This window comes from Melanotaenia boesemani, chromosome 19 (assembly GCF_017639745.1).
Source record: "Melanotaenia boesemani isolate fMelBoe1 chromosome 19, fMelBoe1.pri, whole genome shotgun sequence".
In the NCBI taxonomy this organism is placed as follows: Eukaryota; Metazoa; Chordata; class Actinopteri; order Atheriniformes; family Melanotaeniidae; genus Melanotaenia; species Melanotaenia boesemani.
This window is the reverse complement of record NC_055700.1, coordinates 8,947,626-8,963,401: the sequence shown is the minus strand read 5'-3', so window position 1 is coordinate 8,963,401 and position 15,776 is coordinate 8,947,626. Positions and strand designations below refer to the sequence as shown.

Below are 15,776 nucleotides of genomic sequence, written 5' to 3'. Positions count from 1 at the left end.
TTTGTTCCACACATGTGGAACATAGCAGCTGAATTCAGCTTTTTCATGTCTGGTTCTGACTGGGAACTGATAAGAGACTGAATCCAGGTAGGTTCATACTGGGTCAAGAGGTAACTGATGTATTTTGGTCTTAAACTCAGAGCTTTACAGACCAGCAACGGCCATTGTAAAGACCTCAGAGAGGTTCAGAACTGATGCGATCCACTTTCTTGGTCTTAGTGAGGACTCGAGCAGCAGAGTTCCTAATAAGCTGCAGGTGTCTAATTGATTTTTAGGTAGACCTGTGAAGACACTGTTACAATAATCAAGCCGACTAAAGATGGAAGCATGGACTAGTTTTTCCAGGTCCTGCTGTGACGTCATATCTTTTACCCTTGATGTATTCTTAAGGTGATAGTAGGCTGACTTTGTACTTCCCTTAATGTGTTTTTCAAAGTTAAGGTCTAAGTCCATCAATACACCCAGATTTCTGGCCTGGTTGGAAGTCTTTAGGCATATAGAATGAAGCTCTGCAGTGATCTTTAATTGTTTCTCTTTGGCTCCAAAGTTTTGTTTTTGTTTAACTAAAGAAAGTTTAGACATATCCAGTCATTAATCTCCTCAATGCATTTACTAAAAGCCTGTACAAGGCCTCTGTCTCCTGGTGACATTGTAATATATATATATATATATACACACATATATATATATATATATATATATATATATATATATATATATATATATATAGTGTGTGTCATCTGCGTAGCTATGGTAACTAATTTTGTTTTTCTTTGTAACCTGTGCCAGTGGGAGCATGCAGATGTTAAACAGAAGAGGCCCCAGGATGAAACCTTGGGGAACTCCACATGTAATTCTTGCCTGTTTAGATGTAAAGTTACCTACTGATACAAAGTACTTCCTGTTCTCTAAGTATGTTTTGAACCAGTTTAGTACAGCCAGAGAGGTCCACCCAGTTCTCCAGTTATTTGAATAATTTATTGTGGTCGACTATATCAAATGCAGCACTGATGCCCAGTAAAAATAAGACTGACATTTTTCCATTGTCTGTATTCAAACATGTCATTAATGACTTTGGTCAGAGCATCTCAGTGCTGCGGTGCTGTCTAAAACCTGACCGGAAAACATCATAGCAGCTGTTTTGTGTTAAAAAGTCATTTAGCTGATGAAAAACGGCTTTTCAATGATCTTACTTAAAAATGGAAGATTTCAGATCAGCCTGTAGTTGTTCATTTGTGTCTTGTCTCTTGATTGCAGCTGTTTTCGGAGGCTCTGGGGAGATGCCCAAAATTAAAGAATAATAAAAGAAAACAAGGTCCTTTTTTTATGAACACTGAGTTAAAATTAGTTAGTCCTGAAGTCTCAATGACCTGTTAAAGTTTCAAACAGGTATCAAAATAGACTGAGTCAACCTTTTATTTTAAATAGGTACAAAAATATAATGTAGCTCAGTTAAACATTCTTTAATTGTAAGCCTTGCAGTGTCCTCCTTTTGTTGTGTATGCCTGAGCCTTGTCATGGCAGTATAAATGCCCAACAAGACAAAAAATAGCAACAACCGACACAGACCTTATTAAATGGAGAATCTGATCATTTAGGGAGGATTATTCTTGTTGCAGAAATAAAAAAATAAAATCAAAGATGTACTAAGATCCAGGTACAATTTTAAGAAATGCTCAGCTGCAGGGACTAGTAAAATTTTTGTTTCCTCTTAGAATTTTTTATTCAAATTGTTATGCAAAATGGTTTATTGAAATAAAACGAATATTACTGATCAAGTCTTCACTAAAAACCCAAACTCCCTGAAACACCAGCATTCTTGGACTGAACTGATACTGTACGATGAAGATAAGTATGATCTATAAAGATTAATACACAGAGACGAGTCTAAATGAATTGTTTAATAGACATCTGTCGGCATAGGTAAAACAGAGTAGTGTGAAGAAGGCCCAGAAGTCATGATATTATTTATTTAGTCTTTTTAAATTCTCAGTTGTTTTGTTTAATAAGAGATCCGATGACAGTACAAACCTGTAACCATAGGGTAGGTTGATTCTTTTGCATGACAACACATGGTTTAAAGACACTATCAATCCCTTTTCTACCTCCTTATAAGAGGTTTTAAAACATCCAGTACTTGTTCAGTATTTTTTATGATGGTTTTATATACTGAATACTTAAACATGTTGCAAATGGAAATATCAGCATGCAATATTTCTGGAACCCTCTCAGTCTAGTAATGACTAACGACAATGTTACACATTCTGATGTGAGTTAATATTCAAAGGTTTATGAATAATCATCTTAAATATCCTGAGTAGACTGTAAGTATTGCACCATTTATTTGAAGTAAAAGTAAACATACTCACATTCTCATACTATGTTTAGTGGTCATTTTTCTAATTTGTAATGTTAAAGTCAGCACATTTAAATAATGCTGAATATACATGATAAGCAAATACATGTTGCAGAATACATATAGTCGAAGTAAAAATCTGCTACGTGAGCAAAGTAATACCACTACTGCATCCAGTACCCTGCTAGTTCAATTAAATGAATTATTAAATATATGCTGTATAGAATGTTGATTATTTGCTAGAACCATATATATATATATATATATATATATATATTTAACAAGCCATATTAGCTAATGGAAGGAGAAACCATGTTTTATCTGTCACTTACTGTCTTTATGTGGGTGTTTTTATGGCTCAGGATACACTGTGTCTCTGGATATGTGTGGGTGTGATAAAGTGTTTCACAAGCTTGCATGACAAAAAACAAATATTGCATTCTCATATTGATTATAATCAGTCACCATGATGTTTTTTGAGTTTCCACTTCATTAAATGCATTTTTTGAATCAATACAGTAGCCATAATGCAGAGGCAGTCATTTATTTGACATGTGACTGACCTATAAGCTCTGGCCAATAGAGTTTTATTTTATTTTCTTTCCCCATATTTGGATTTCATCATCCCTGATACAGTTACTGAGTACAGCTCTGGACAAACTAAAGATGCTACAGATGAAGGCGTGGCACTCTTAGACAAAAGTGGATTCGAGTAATAATGTGTGTGAGAAAGATCTTCCACATGTCCAGCATAGCTTGATGAAATCACCACATTTTTTAAGAGCCAGCAGTCCTCACAGATCATCACTGGTAGTCGATGTGGTGTGTTTTGCAGTTGGCTAGTTTGATCTTCTGCATCCAGTCATTCATTGCATTTGCAGCAAGCTGTTTTGTTCTCCTTTAGTCAGCACAAGACCTCAGAGCCAAACCCCAGCCTCCCCACACCAGATCAGCTCCTCAGTGCTACGTATTGGTCTCCTGTAGTGAGTGTCCTAGCAGATGTTCTACTGAATTACCTCGTGGCCTAGCAGGGAGGCTGTAATCAAGCTGTGCACATGTGTGTATGTGTATTACCAGACAGCCCTGGCTCAGCAGCAGTGTTAGTACTCCCAACAGTTGTTTTCCAACCACCTGATCTCAGTTACCAGCCAGCCTTTCCCACAATGTAGCGTGTCTGCCAGAAGTCTGAGTCAGGGATCCCTATAGACTCCTAAAAAAGGCCTGCAGGGGCTGATCATTTCGGATCTTTTTCTGTGTATGTATTTGTTTCTTCTGTGGGGGAGGAGTGTGCTTGTTTTTGTATGCGTCTCATTCTCGCCTTTAAAAGCTTCCTTCCTCCCTGTAAATGAAAGGCTGCCTTTGTGCAGAGCTACACTTTCTATACCATCAACCCAAATGTACCTCCCTCTATAGATCCAACTTGCTCTTATTTTCCTCCCAAAAGTAGTTACACCGTGGCTTTAGTGCTTTAAGCTCTCTTGTTTGGAGCAGTGGTGCCTGAGGTGGTGTCTTTCTTTCCCCTCATCCCAGCATAATCTCTTTTTTGTCTTGAGTACATTAAACCACTAGTATTGTAAAAGCCTTTAGAAGCACTGATGCACTGGACATGCACCAACATGCAAGTTACCTATTTGTTTAAACTTTATTCTCTTCTTGTTTTTCTTTCTTTCACTATTATTGTGGCTGCTGTCAAATACAAACGGTGCAGCCAATCAGGACTCACTGTGGTCACGCATGGATGAGCAGAAAAAAAATCTTTTGATTAAGAGCTTCACCCTGGATGTGATATGTGAAGATGGCCCTTCGAGGGTAAGTGGTAGAGACAGTGGAAGGTGGACTGTCATTTTTGCTGCTGCATATCCAGCTCATTACAGCTGCTGCCTCAACTTCTGTCTTCATCTCAAGAGATCACTCTTCATTCATGGAGCTTCGCTCTGCTGTTCTGTTGACCGGATCCTGTGGCTGGCCTGGTCTCCAAAGCCCCCAGCCACATGTCAGTGCAGCTCAGACATCCACCGTTCTGCACCAGCAGAATCTGACAGGACCCCCTTTGCCTTCTTTTTTTTTGGCTCACCTTGAATCCTATTGTATCGGACTCTTGCTATGTGCCAGACATTTTCCTTTGTTGTCAACATTCTCCTGCTGCCCATGACTGTTGACATGACAGCTGACAGATGGCAGGTTGATCATAAGCTCATATGTGTTCATGTGTTTACTTAAAGCATAAATCCCAAACCACTGTTGGGGAGGATGTGCGACCCAGACTTAAAGCTGTCAAAAAACATTCTGATGCAGACTGCAGTGAGATGTTTAACTTCCTCTCAGAGCACATGTTGTCTAATTAGTCACACCGAGTACTGAGAAAGACGAAGCACATCTGCTTAAACCAAATGAGCGATCAGCCTCGTGACAGAGTTTGCAATCAGTGTGACAGACACTCCGTCTCGTCACAGCTTTTGCTCCTTTCCAATGAGTCAGTGCCAAAGCTTTGGGAATAATGGACAGTTGATTGTGTGAGGCTCGTTGCGTGAATAATGGCTCATTTGTCCACTTGCCTCTCTCTGCAGTGCATGTGTTTCATAATCAAGCTTGAACAATTGTCTGTTTGTGTACAGTATGTGTAGTTTCTTATGCTAAATATGACGCTTTCCTCTTTTGTTGTGCATCTCTGAACCCAGGTGCTTGTTGGTTCTGCTGGATGACTGAAGCTTTTTGGTTGATTACAGTCAATAGGCTAAGCTAGCTTTAGGAGGAAGCTAAACCATAAATATGATGAAACTTTAGGGAATTGTGATTTTGCCTTAAGCATGCTTTTACAGAAGTCTTCCCTAGCCTCTGTGCTGTAGTTCTTTACTAAACTGTAATATGAGATTTGATATTATGTGCTGCTAAACTCACAGGCAGCTCTGGCAAATAAATGAAATGACAAAAAAGATCAACGCACAATGCATCAAATACTGAAACTGGGATGCTTTTTAGTTTTAAAATGTGCATTCATTTTGAATATGGTGCCAACTATGCATTTCAACCAAGTTTGGACTTCAAGTAGATGAAGAGAAGTTCAAAAACTCTAAAATATATGAGCGAATGGATAAAAAATTTTAATAATGTCTCTTTATGTTGCTGTAAAATTGCAAAGAATTTAAAGATTTCATAATGAGTATGCAAAAATCTGTTAGTGATATGTTATAGAGGTGCATTAGTGCACATGGCATGTATAGCTTGCATTTTTCTAAAGGCACCAATAACCCATTGATCAGAACATTTTTTTTTTTTTTTAAGAGATTTTCAGTGATGCACTGTCCTGCCTGAAGTTCAGACCTGACACACATTTAATAACATTTAGTGCATTATGTGACTAGAAATTTGAAAAAGGAGGCCCAGAACTGTCACGTAGCCAAAACAAAGAAAATATTTATTTTCCAAAACTTAAAAAATGAGTGCCTCTGTTCCTAATTTATTTTCAGTTCAGTATAGATTTTAAATGATAAACATTACTCACACATATCATTCAATACAAGCAACATTCTGTGCAGCTTTCATTCTGGTCAGAATCTTCCAATAGCTGACAACTTAATCCAGATGTCACTCTGAAGCTGCAGAGTCCAAGGACATTTAAAAGCATCATTTCACAAACGTTTTTTCTGTGTTGGAAAAAGTAAAAGAAACCTTACCAATCTTTGAAGGTCAATGTGGCTCTAACTTAATTTTCCTAAAAAAAAAAATCAGCTATAAAATGCTGTTTTTTCTTTCCTGTAACTGGGATTTTGAAAGCACACTGTGATGATAAACTGGAACAAGCAGAAACTAAACCTTTTACAACATTTTTTCTTAAACCATTTGGGCTCTGATAACTTTTTTTTTCTTAAGTAGCATTTTGTAGCTGACACTTGTGTCAAAGGTACCTTTCAGCAGGTTCATGTAGCTGAAAGGTACGAGAGCTTAATGCCATCTTAAATTGTCTTCATATATCTTCGACCTGCTGATATGCAGGCATTAAGTAGAGATTTTTATTATGAAATAATTTCTCTGCCAGTATGTACAAGAAAAGAATATTGATTGTCCTAAATAATGGAATAGTAGCCAAACAAACAGCTCTGTAAACTGTCCAAGGCAGTATCCTCAATAAACACTGTGAACTGGAAGACTCAACATCAGGCTCTTTAATTTGACCATCAGCAGACCTCGAGAAAATATTTGTTTTTGTACATGATTCATTTGGCTTGTTATTTATTATCAGCAAGACAACACAAAGAAGTTGTTACTTGCTCTGTGAAGGTAAGCACCACTTTACATGCTTTGTAGTGTGCTGATGCGGTGCATGATAAAGTGAAACAGTGGCTGAGTATGTACACTTTGCAATGCTATGTTATTTGCAGTCGCACTACATTAATTCAGCATATCCTGAACGATCAGTACAAACATGCTCTCTTGTGGCACAGTCAGCTAGCCAGCAAGAAGCCGAAGTGCACTGATGCCTGTACATGCCCAGTGTTTCAGACTATATTATATCCCAGACAGGCTACCACCACATCAACGCTTTTTACAGGATGCAGAGACAAAGAGTGCAGCCCAGACACACTTTCAACCCATTACTCCCCCATACTCATTCCTAACTGAGTTTTTATCGAACCTCAGCAAAGTACACTCTGTCTACTTTGCACACTCTGCAAAGTGTGATTTGTGCATCTTCATCAGCACTCAGTCAGCTTGTCATCCCTCATCGCTTTGGGTGGCTAAAGCTAACAAAATTATATCCCCTTTAATATTTACACCTTCTTCAAGGGGAAAGATTTCAGGAAATAAATTTGTTTGACCGCATAGAAGATTACAAAATCCTCATAGATTTCAAAACTTCAGCATGGAAGTGAACGCTTTATGGCTCACTTTTTTGTGCACCATAATCCAATTCGTGGTCCTGGGGGGCTGAAGTTTATCCCAAATTCTGTCAGTGAAAACACATTATGCACCCTGCAGGTCGCCAATCATTTTTGTTTTTGTTAAATATTTTGTACTTCTTTGTTTTATGCATGTTGACTTATCTGTTAATCATGCGTCATTTATAAGTGTCCACCTCCACCTGTTCCCCTCAATTCCAAATGGAGCCATAACTTCTGCAACGTTATTTGGTCTGAAACTGAATGCAAATGACATTACACATTAACATAAAAGCTGGATTTTAGTGGGTATTTTTAGTCCATTTTTTATTTGTTTGTTTGTTTGTTTGTTTTTAGTAAGAAAAAAATGCTTATGAGTCTTGTTGATGATCCCCAAACCAAAAGAAAAAAGGAAAATAGGCCTGTTTCATGTGCAAAGTATGTCAATATGTTCTTTCTTTTTTACTATTTGTATATGGTACAACTACTTTAAACTATTTCAAAAGTTAGGAAGCAAGGAATCAAATGTTTTTTCTGATGTTTTGTTCTACTTGATTTTATACTTTTATTTCACTTCACTTCTTTTCTTGGATATTGGAAAAATGATTCAACACTTGGCTGAGTGTGACGAGCTGGTTTATTGGGAAAGAAAAGTAATAAACACAAAGAAACCGGCTTTTAAAATACATCTTGGCAGCTTACAAGCCTACTACAGCTTCCCTGCATCTTCTTCTTCTGCTGTGGAAAAATTATTCATGTTGTGTTGCTACTTGCTGTTGCGAGTATGTCATTCACACATATTTACAGACTGAACACAAACATCTCATGGATTTATGCATTCAAGTAGAAGGTGTTGATGCATATTAAACAGCGCTCCATCCAAGGTTTTTTTTTTTTGTCTTGACCAATCGGATTTTTTCTTGTTAAGTGGGTACAGAAGCCATGGTATCTGAACTGCCAGAGGCTTGTGTATCACCTGCATAGCATCTGAAATATTTAGATGGCCAGAATGAAGCCCAGGAGGAGAGATTGACTGGTGGTGAAAGAGATAAACAAGATAGTGAAACAAGCAGAGAGGAAGGATGCACCAAACAGAAACTATTCTTTCCAACATCAGGTGAACACTAAATTAGAGAAAGAAATACAGCAGGAGAGGAATAGAACATTGTAGGATTTTCAAGGACAAAAATGTCTGTCTGCTGAGGATGTATGATGTTGGGGGAAGGGGAGCAAACAGCAGAGAAATGAGGAGATGAAGTCAACAGGCCCTGCTTGTAATGCTGGCTGTCATTTGCAGAGGTTGGCTTTTGATAGAGTGTCAGAATTGGTGATATAGCTTGTAACTAACAGGATTCACGTGTCAGGTACTCTTTTATTATCATTACTGCAAAGTGGGATGTGAATAATAGGCTTTAAATTACACATTGCTGTACAGTTTAATACAATACCATAGAAATGATAGGCAGCATTATTATTCATCAATTCACACTCGCAGCCTCCCACCACTTTCACTGGCGCTAATGTTCTTATAATATAATACACTGAGAAGAAAAGAAAATCCGAATATACAAGTGAAATATTCCTCTTTCTGCAGCAATTTTCTCTCAATAACACGCTGCACGCTCGTGATTATTACTCATAAATATAAGAAACATGAGGGCTGCCTGTTAATTAAAATGTTTAGCTGCTTTTTAGCTCTGACAGATGGTTTGCTTCATTCAGTGTCCTTTTTAAAATGTAGATTCCTCCTTGTGGAAGCTTTGGGACTACAGTTTACACATAGATTTCCCAACCTTTCCTGTTTTTAATAGCACATCCCTTTCCTTTCCACTCATTTGACTTGCTGTCTGTTCTGCCCAGTACCCAGTCAGCCAATCACAAAGCAGAAGTGGGTGCAAACACATTTCCTCTGCAGCTGTGCTGAGGAATTGTCTGGTTCTCCTGAAACTGTTCATATTGAGAGATATCTTTAAGGTTTGCACCTGTCTCCTTTTATGTCAGAGGATGGTATTTGACTTTGTATATGTGTATGTGTGTGTGTGTATGTGTGATTTATTAGAGGCTAAAAGGAGAGTTCAGGTCATTATCCACTTCACATTGAGCAGAGGATTTGACAACAAAGCTGGCAAACTGTACAAAGGGCTTCATGCGGTTGCTAATCTGTCATTACGTCCACTGGATTTTTCCTGGAATGCTCTTCCGCCAGCCCACAGAAAAGATGTGCAGGACTCACACACACACACAGGCTCACACACAGACATGGGATTAGTGTGTAATATGTCCGTAGAGGGCACTGTTAAAAGAAAGTTCTCACTCATTACACTAGGAATTGACCCTTTGTCCTCATCTTTCTGCCATCACTGAGTTGCATAGCTCATCTGCTGCTGCTTACATCCCCCACAAGAAAACTGAACGTTTGTTCGTCTTTTTACTGACTGAAACATGGCCGAGGTTAGTGGTTAATGTGATTAGTGTAAATGTGGCAATATAACAGGTAACTGCTGAATGTTAAGAAAGCAAGATCTTGCTAGAGCTGGCCAAATGTTTTGCAGAATAATGTGGATCCCTGGCACAGATACAGACCATGCATTTTCTATTTTCTGGTGACATTCACTCACTCCAACTTGTTCAGAAACACAGAAAGTAGGGCGACATCAAACGGCAAGCAGCAAAGCGCTCTATACTTTGTCTCCTAATCTTCTTTGGCAACAAAATGACAAAAAATTGAGCCCCATGGCTGTTTTTGTCAGAGGATTGAACACTTTTCAAAATGAACGCCTGAGTTCTTATCATACGATATAGAAGATTTAACATTTACTTGACATGCAAAACTCTGAGTACGTCTAGTGACTCTGACCTGTTAGTAGAGGATGGACAGGTGCAAAAGACAAAGGTGAAGATTTAACCTTTTTGTCCTTGCACTTTCTACATTACGGAGCATGGAAAGGGGAATATTTTCAGCTCTCAGAACACTTTTACAAATGTTCTAGACCTCTGCTAACTTTTAGGGATGTCTTTTTTGCAATAATCAGAAAAGGTTGTGTGAAGCAAATCTCAAACATTTGGAAATTATTTAGAGAATTTAAAATACTAAGAAAGAAATGGTTACAAGGAGGAAACATGCTCTTAGAAAGCTGTTTCCTAACGTGGAAATTTAATTAAGAAAATACAGTTAAGTAATGATGGAGTTCAGGTCTGGAAAAACAGGGGAAGCTTTAAAAGAACTGCCCATAGAATTGCTTAATAGGCAACCAAATTAAAAGTTTAGTAAAAGCTAGATGCCTTTTGGAAATGTGAGGATGAGAAAACAGAAATTCCAACAGAAATACGTCCTGTGCAGAAACATAAGGAGAGAACATCTTCTGCTTGGAGGGGTGGGTTGATGTTCCATTGGGCTTGTGTGACACCAACATTTCAGTTGTAGCAGCACAAATAAATTAGTTTTTTTAAGCTAAAAATGTGAAATTGATATATTTAAAACTGAATTTACACTCAAATATCTACAAAAGATGACCTTGAATCATGCAGCTGAAGGTTTTGCTATGGCCCACACACACACACACACACACACTTGAACATTTTAACTGCAATATCACAAACTGGACGCCTTTTGCTAAAATGATGAGTGGGGATCCATCAGCAAGGGCTAAAAGACCCTTAGCTGCTACAAAAAAAAAACAAAAAAACAATGCCAATTGGGTTGTGTGCATCAAATGAGGCTCCACAAAACAGCTGCAACACAATCGCTTCATAAAATGAGGTCTTTCCATTCCATTAATGACAATGAACAGTATAAATTGCTCTGTATGTAATGGTTCTACTGCATCATCTTTAAAGTTGTATATGAGAAGTTGCAAAGCATCCAGTAGAAAGTGAACTTGGACGTGGGCGCATGAACATGTGTTGATATACAATGATGTGCAAGCTTGTCATGTTGACAGCTCGCCGACTTCGAGGCAAGTGGCCTGTCTTCGTCATCCTCACACTTCCCGTCTTCACACTCAACACAAACGCTTGCTGATATGCGCAGTACATATGTTCTCTCTCCCTCACATCCTCAGCTCAGATTCTACATGGTGACTCAGTTTTCATCTCTTTTTCCTCTCCTCTCCTCTCTCAGATCTCATCTGATGCCAAGGCTGAAGGAGTCTCGCTCCCATGAATCATTGCTCAGCCCCAGTAGCGCTGTGGAAGCCCTGGACTTAAGTATGGAGGACGAAGTTATCATTAAACCTGTGCACAGCAGCATCCTCGGGCAGGACTACTGCTTTGAGGTGAGGAGCCTGCAAATGTGTCCATACATTGGCATACATATGGTATTAAAGTTGTGAATTTGGTGAGTTAGTTCAAATACAATAATCCACCAACCAATTTTTAGCACCTCTTAGGCCATTTGCTTAGTTTTGTTGCCTGCATTTTAACTCTTCTTGCTTTACGAGCCTTATAAATGTTGTTTAAAGTCACAGCAGGCAACTACTTCAAAACCCACTGTATGCTAGCTGCTAATGAGCCAGATTTGATGCCCAGCAGACATAAGAGGAGAATCAACATCAGACTTATTTTGAGCACTAACCAGCACATTCATCAAAACAACTAAAGAGGGTGAAAATATTTAAGTGTTTACATCTCATCCTGTTGCTGCTTTTTTACGTTGTTCTGTATGCACCGCGGATGCCAAGAGGAAGCTAAAGATTAAGACTTCTAGTAATTTTAATGAGATTGTTTCTGGTTTATGGGTTGAGGGTAGTTTTTTACACATTTTATTCAATAAATTATTGTAACTGACTTCCTCTTCAAAGAGATTGGATTAGTTTTCATTTAGTTGTTAGCAGACAAAAATAATCTGATCTTTATCAGAACAATGCGCTGGAAAATTGAAGAACTGGAACTTAGGTTGCATATGATATTTCTGGTTGATCTTTGGTATTATTGACTCATTATTAACCTTTAAAGACTTCAGTTTATATACATGGAAGTATATTTGAAAGTACAAGAAAAAAAAAACATGTTTTACCAACAGTTTATTATTTATTCAGTCTTACCTCTAAAGTTACCCTGAAATGCTGAGCAGAATGCTGTTTGCCTCTAGCTGTTTGTTCATTACCTGTAAAACAGGCTGCCTCTATGTAAAAAGCCCATTCTGATTCCATTGGTTTATTTCAGTGGTCTGATCGGGTACCACCCACCATTTTTTAAGAGCACCATTTTCCATTGGATGTTAGGGGGTGTACATCCACAGTGAAGTATGAGTCATCAACATCTTTAAGATCATTAAGAATACATACAAAACTTTTTCTTTTCAACTTTGTTGAGCTAGATTTACTGTTATAACGGACATAATGTGCAAAACAGAATAATTATTTTGATTTAACAGGGACTTTAAAGCAGTATCCAGCTCTTTATCCTGTCTTATCCCTCTGTTTATTTTTAAATAATTCACCACACTGTCCAATACTTGAACAATGCTGAGTCATCCTTAGTCTGCTTGTATCCTCTTTTGTGTGTGCATCTTTCAGTTTGCTGTCACTTTTGCTTCTGAACTAAATTTAGTAAAACCCTTTCTCTCATGCCCGTGCATGAGGTTTGATCATTGAAGCATTTGTTTTTCTTCTGTCACGCGGTAGGTCACTACCTCCACAGGAAGCAAATGTTTTTCCTGCCGTTCAGCTGCCGAGAGAGACAAATGGATGGAGAATCTAAGGAGAGCGGTACAGCCCAACAAGGTATGTAAATGCACAATAGTTGAGGCAGGACAAATAGTGGAGCAATCAGTACAAATAAGTTGTCCCAACTCCAAACCACACTTTGCAACACTGGTTAAGACACAGAGATGTAAGGTGTTGACACTGTGCCGTAATCAGGCTTTGCTCTCTATGCACCACAGACCTCAAGACTTGAGGATGCCGAGAGGGCACAGAGAAGCACTTCAGTGTGTTCCTCTAGTGCGACAGTTTCATCTGTAATCTCGACAAACACAGCTGTGGCAGGGGTTTAGGTGGCAAACACGTCAAGCCAAGAAAATCATCCTAATCGCATGGTATCTTCCCTCCTGCTTCTGTCATTATTTAGAAAATTACTCACTAAATAGAAGTTTAAGGAGAAAGTTCCCAAACAGCAGGTGTTTTTTTTTCAGTCTCTCTGCCTTTATTCTGCCATTTTAATGAGTTTTAGAGATAGGATGCAGATATATTGAGCAGGTTATTACATTTAGGCACTCATAATAGTCTGTTCAGACTACCAACACTACCATTTCTACAGTATTAGGCAAGAAATCTCTGTTGAACAAACACTCGGCTAAATCAAAGCCATTAATCTAACATTGAGAAAACAAGCATGTTACAGTTACAGTGACTCTGCTTAAGTTGCGGATGTTCCATTATAGGAAATGCAAGTGCAGAGAAAAGGTGGTAGCTTTTCTTTGTGCTAAATTATTATATATATTTGGACAAAAAATTAAGATATTCTTTTATAGGAAAGTGTGCAATAACTTTGCTTAAAAAGATGCAACTTTCAGTTTCTAAATTAAGGTTTGAGCCAGCTTAACTTAATGAAGGGACAGTATTTATGTGCCAACACAGAGAAATTGGTAGAACTTCCCTGCAAGGTGCCACTGATCACATGATACCTCAGTGGAAAATCTGGAGCGGAATAACAAAGAAAGAAACATTAAAAGTATTGTTCTGGAAAATTAATGTCACACACAGCACAGTATCAGGGTCAGACAGATACTTCTACTCACAGACAAAGCAAACTGTCTGATGAAACATTGTTGATATCCTGTTTGGGTGAGTCAAAAGGTTGAGCTAAGCTTTACAGTTACTGTGTTCAGGCTGACTCAGGGCATGAGGAAGGAAAGTGATTGCTTATCATTTTCAGCATGCTGCAGGGATTGTTCCCTTAATTTAGTAAAGGATAGACCTGCAAAGCTACTCAAGCAAGATCATGTGGATTTCGTTAGGTTTTCATAAGATTGTGACACAGCTGGACAAAAATACAAAAAGGGGAATGAAATCTTGGTGGTAAATGGATGAAGAATGTCAGAATTTAGAGCGAACAGAGATGTGGTAATGCAGCATTTCAAGACAGATTTTTTTGAGAGAAGTGGAATCCCAACTTTCCAAATCAGTTGACAGTGAAAAACACTGAATGATTTCATTAGTAAAAGATTATCCACGTATCCTATGTTAATAAGGATGAACTTACCTTTCCTTTACACATAGAGAATTACGCCATCTTTTTTCTTGACTCTCACAATGACAGCCCTCAAGAGTAACAATGCAGAAACCCCTTAAATGTACCACACAGGCATTAAAATGACATAAACCACTCAATAACAATTTATGTATGGAAGAGATTAAAAATTAAAGGAGCTAAAACATTCATTTGCTGCATCAAACAGGGTTTTTGTCCAAGGACGTTTCACAGCTACTTCACACATCCAGAGGCTCTGGTGTTTCTCTTTGATAATATTATTGTTAACTCCCCTCTTCAATTTCTAAGAAAGTTTTCAAGGCCATTTAAATTAGAGACAAAAACACCAGCCCTGATCCTGGCAAAACCAATTGATGGCAAAATAATGGGTTAGCACTTTGTGAAAGCAAGCGTGGAAATTTGTTGGCACCTCAATTGGAAATTTAAGAGGGTTCAACTGCTTCATCAAAACGTTTGAAAACCTTTCTGTGTTGTTTTTCCAATTTAAAATAGAGAAACTTTAAACTTATGGCCAGTGGCAGACACGTTTTTTCTAAAGTTCATTCATTCACGTTTTAATGAAGTCCTTCTAGGGAAGTCATTTTGAACATTTTTTAAAGACTAAACCAATGACTTATCCTCTCTGTCTCCAGGACAACAGTCGTCGGGTGGAAAACATGCTGAGGCTGTGGATCATTGAAGCCAAGGACCTGCCCGCCAAAAAGAAATATTTCTGTGAGCTTTGTCTCGATGACTCACTGTACGCCCGCACCACCTGTAAGCTCAAGACTGACAACCTCTTTTGGGGAGAGCACTTTGAGTTCAGTAACCTGCCCGCTGTCAGGAGCGTCACAGCGCACCTCTACAAAGACACAGACAAGAAGAAAAAGAAAGACAAAAACAATTACATTGGAGTTGTCAACATCCCCGTCGCAACTGTCACCGGACGGCAGTTTGTAGAGAAATGGTATCCTGTCAGCACTCCCAACCCCCCTAAGGGCAAGACATTGGGTCCCATGATTAGGATCAAAGCACGCTATCAGAGTATGAACATCCTTCCCATGGAGATGTACAAGGAGTTTGCAGAGTACACCACCAACAACTACATGCTCCTGTGCTCGGTGCTGGAGCCAGGCATTAGCGTCAAGAACAAGGAGGAGATGGCGTGTGCGTTAGTGCACATTCTGCAGAGCACTGGCAAAGCAAAGGTTAGTGGTAACAGTTTGATTAGTTCCCATTTCATTGTATTCTCCGCAGAAATGTTGAATATATTAAAAAAAAAAACATGATATCAGCCCATTATCTTGCCGTGACTACGCATTATAAAACCAACCCTCTGCTGCCTGCTTATT

The 15,776-nt window shown here is 38.5% G+C and overlaps 1 protein-coding gene across 10 annotated transcripts in view; it reads left to right on the top strand.

Annotated features, from left to right (window-relative positions):
* LOC121629996 (disabled homolog 2-interacting protein-like) overlaps positions 1 to 15,776 on the top strand; it is a 148,951-nt gene that overhangs the window by 101,790 nt on the left and 31,385 nt on the right. For all 10 annotated transcript variants that reach the window (XM_041970006.1, XM_041970005.1, XM_041970004.1 and 7 more), the window contains 3 exons: positions 11,354 to 11,507; positions 12,858 to 12,956; positions 15,078 to 15,632. In XM_041970006.1, the coding sequence (XP_041825940.1) occupies positions 11,354 to 11,507; positions 12,858 to 12,956; positions 15,078 to 15,632 (808 nt within the window). The remainder of the gene's footprint in view (positions 1 to 11,353; positions 11,508 to 12,857; positions 12,957 to 15,077; positions 15,633 to 15,776) is intronic.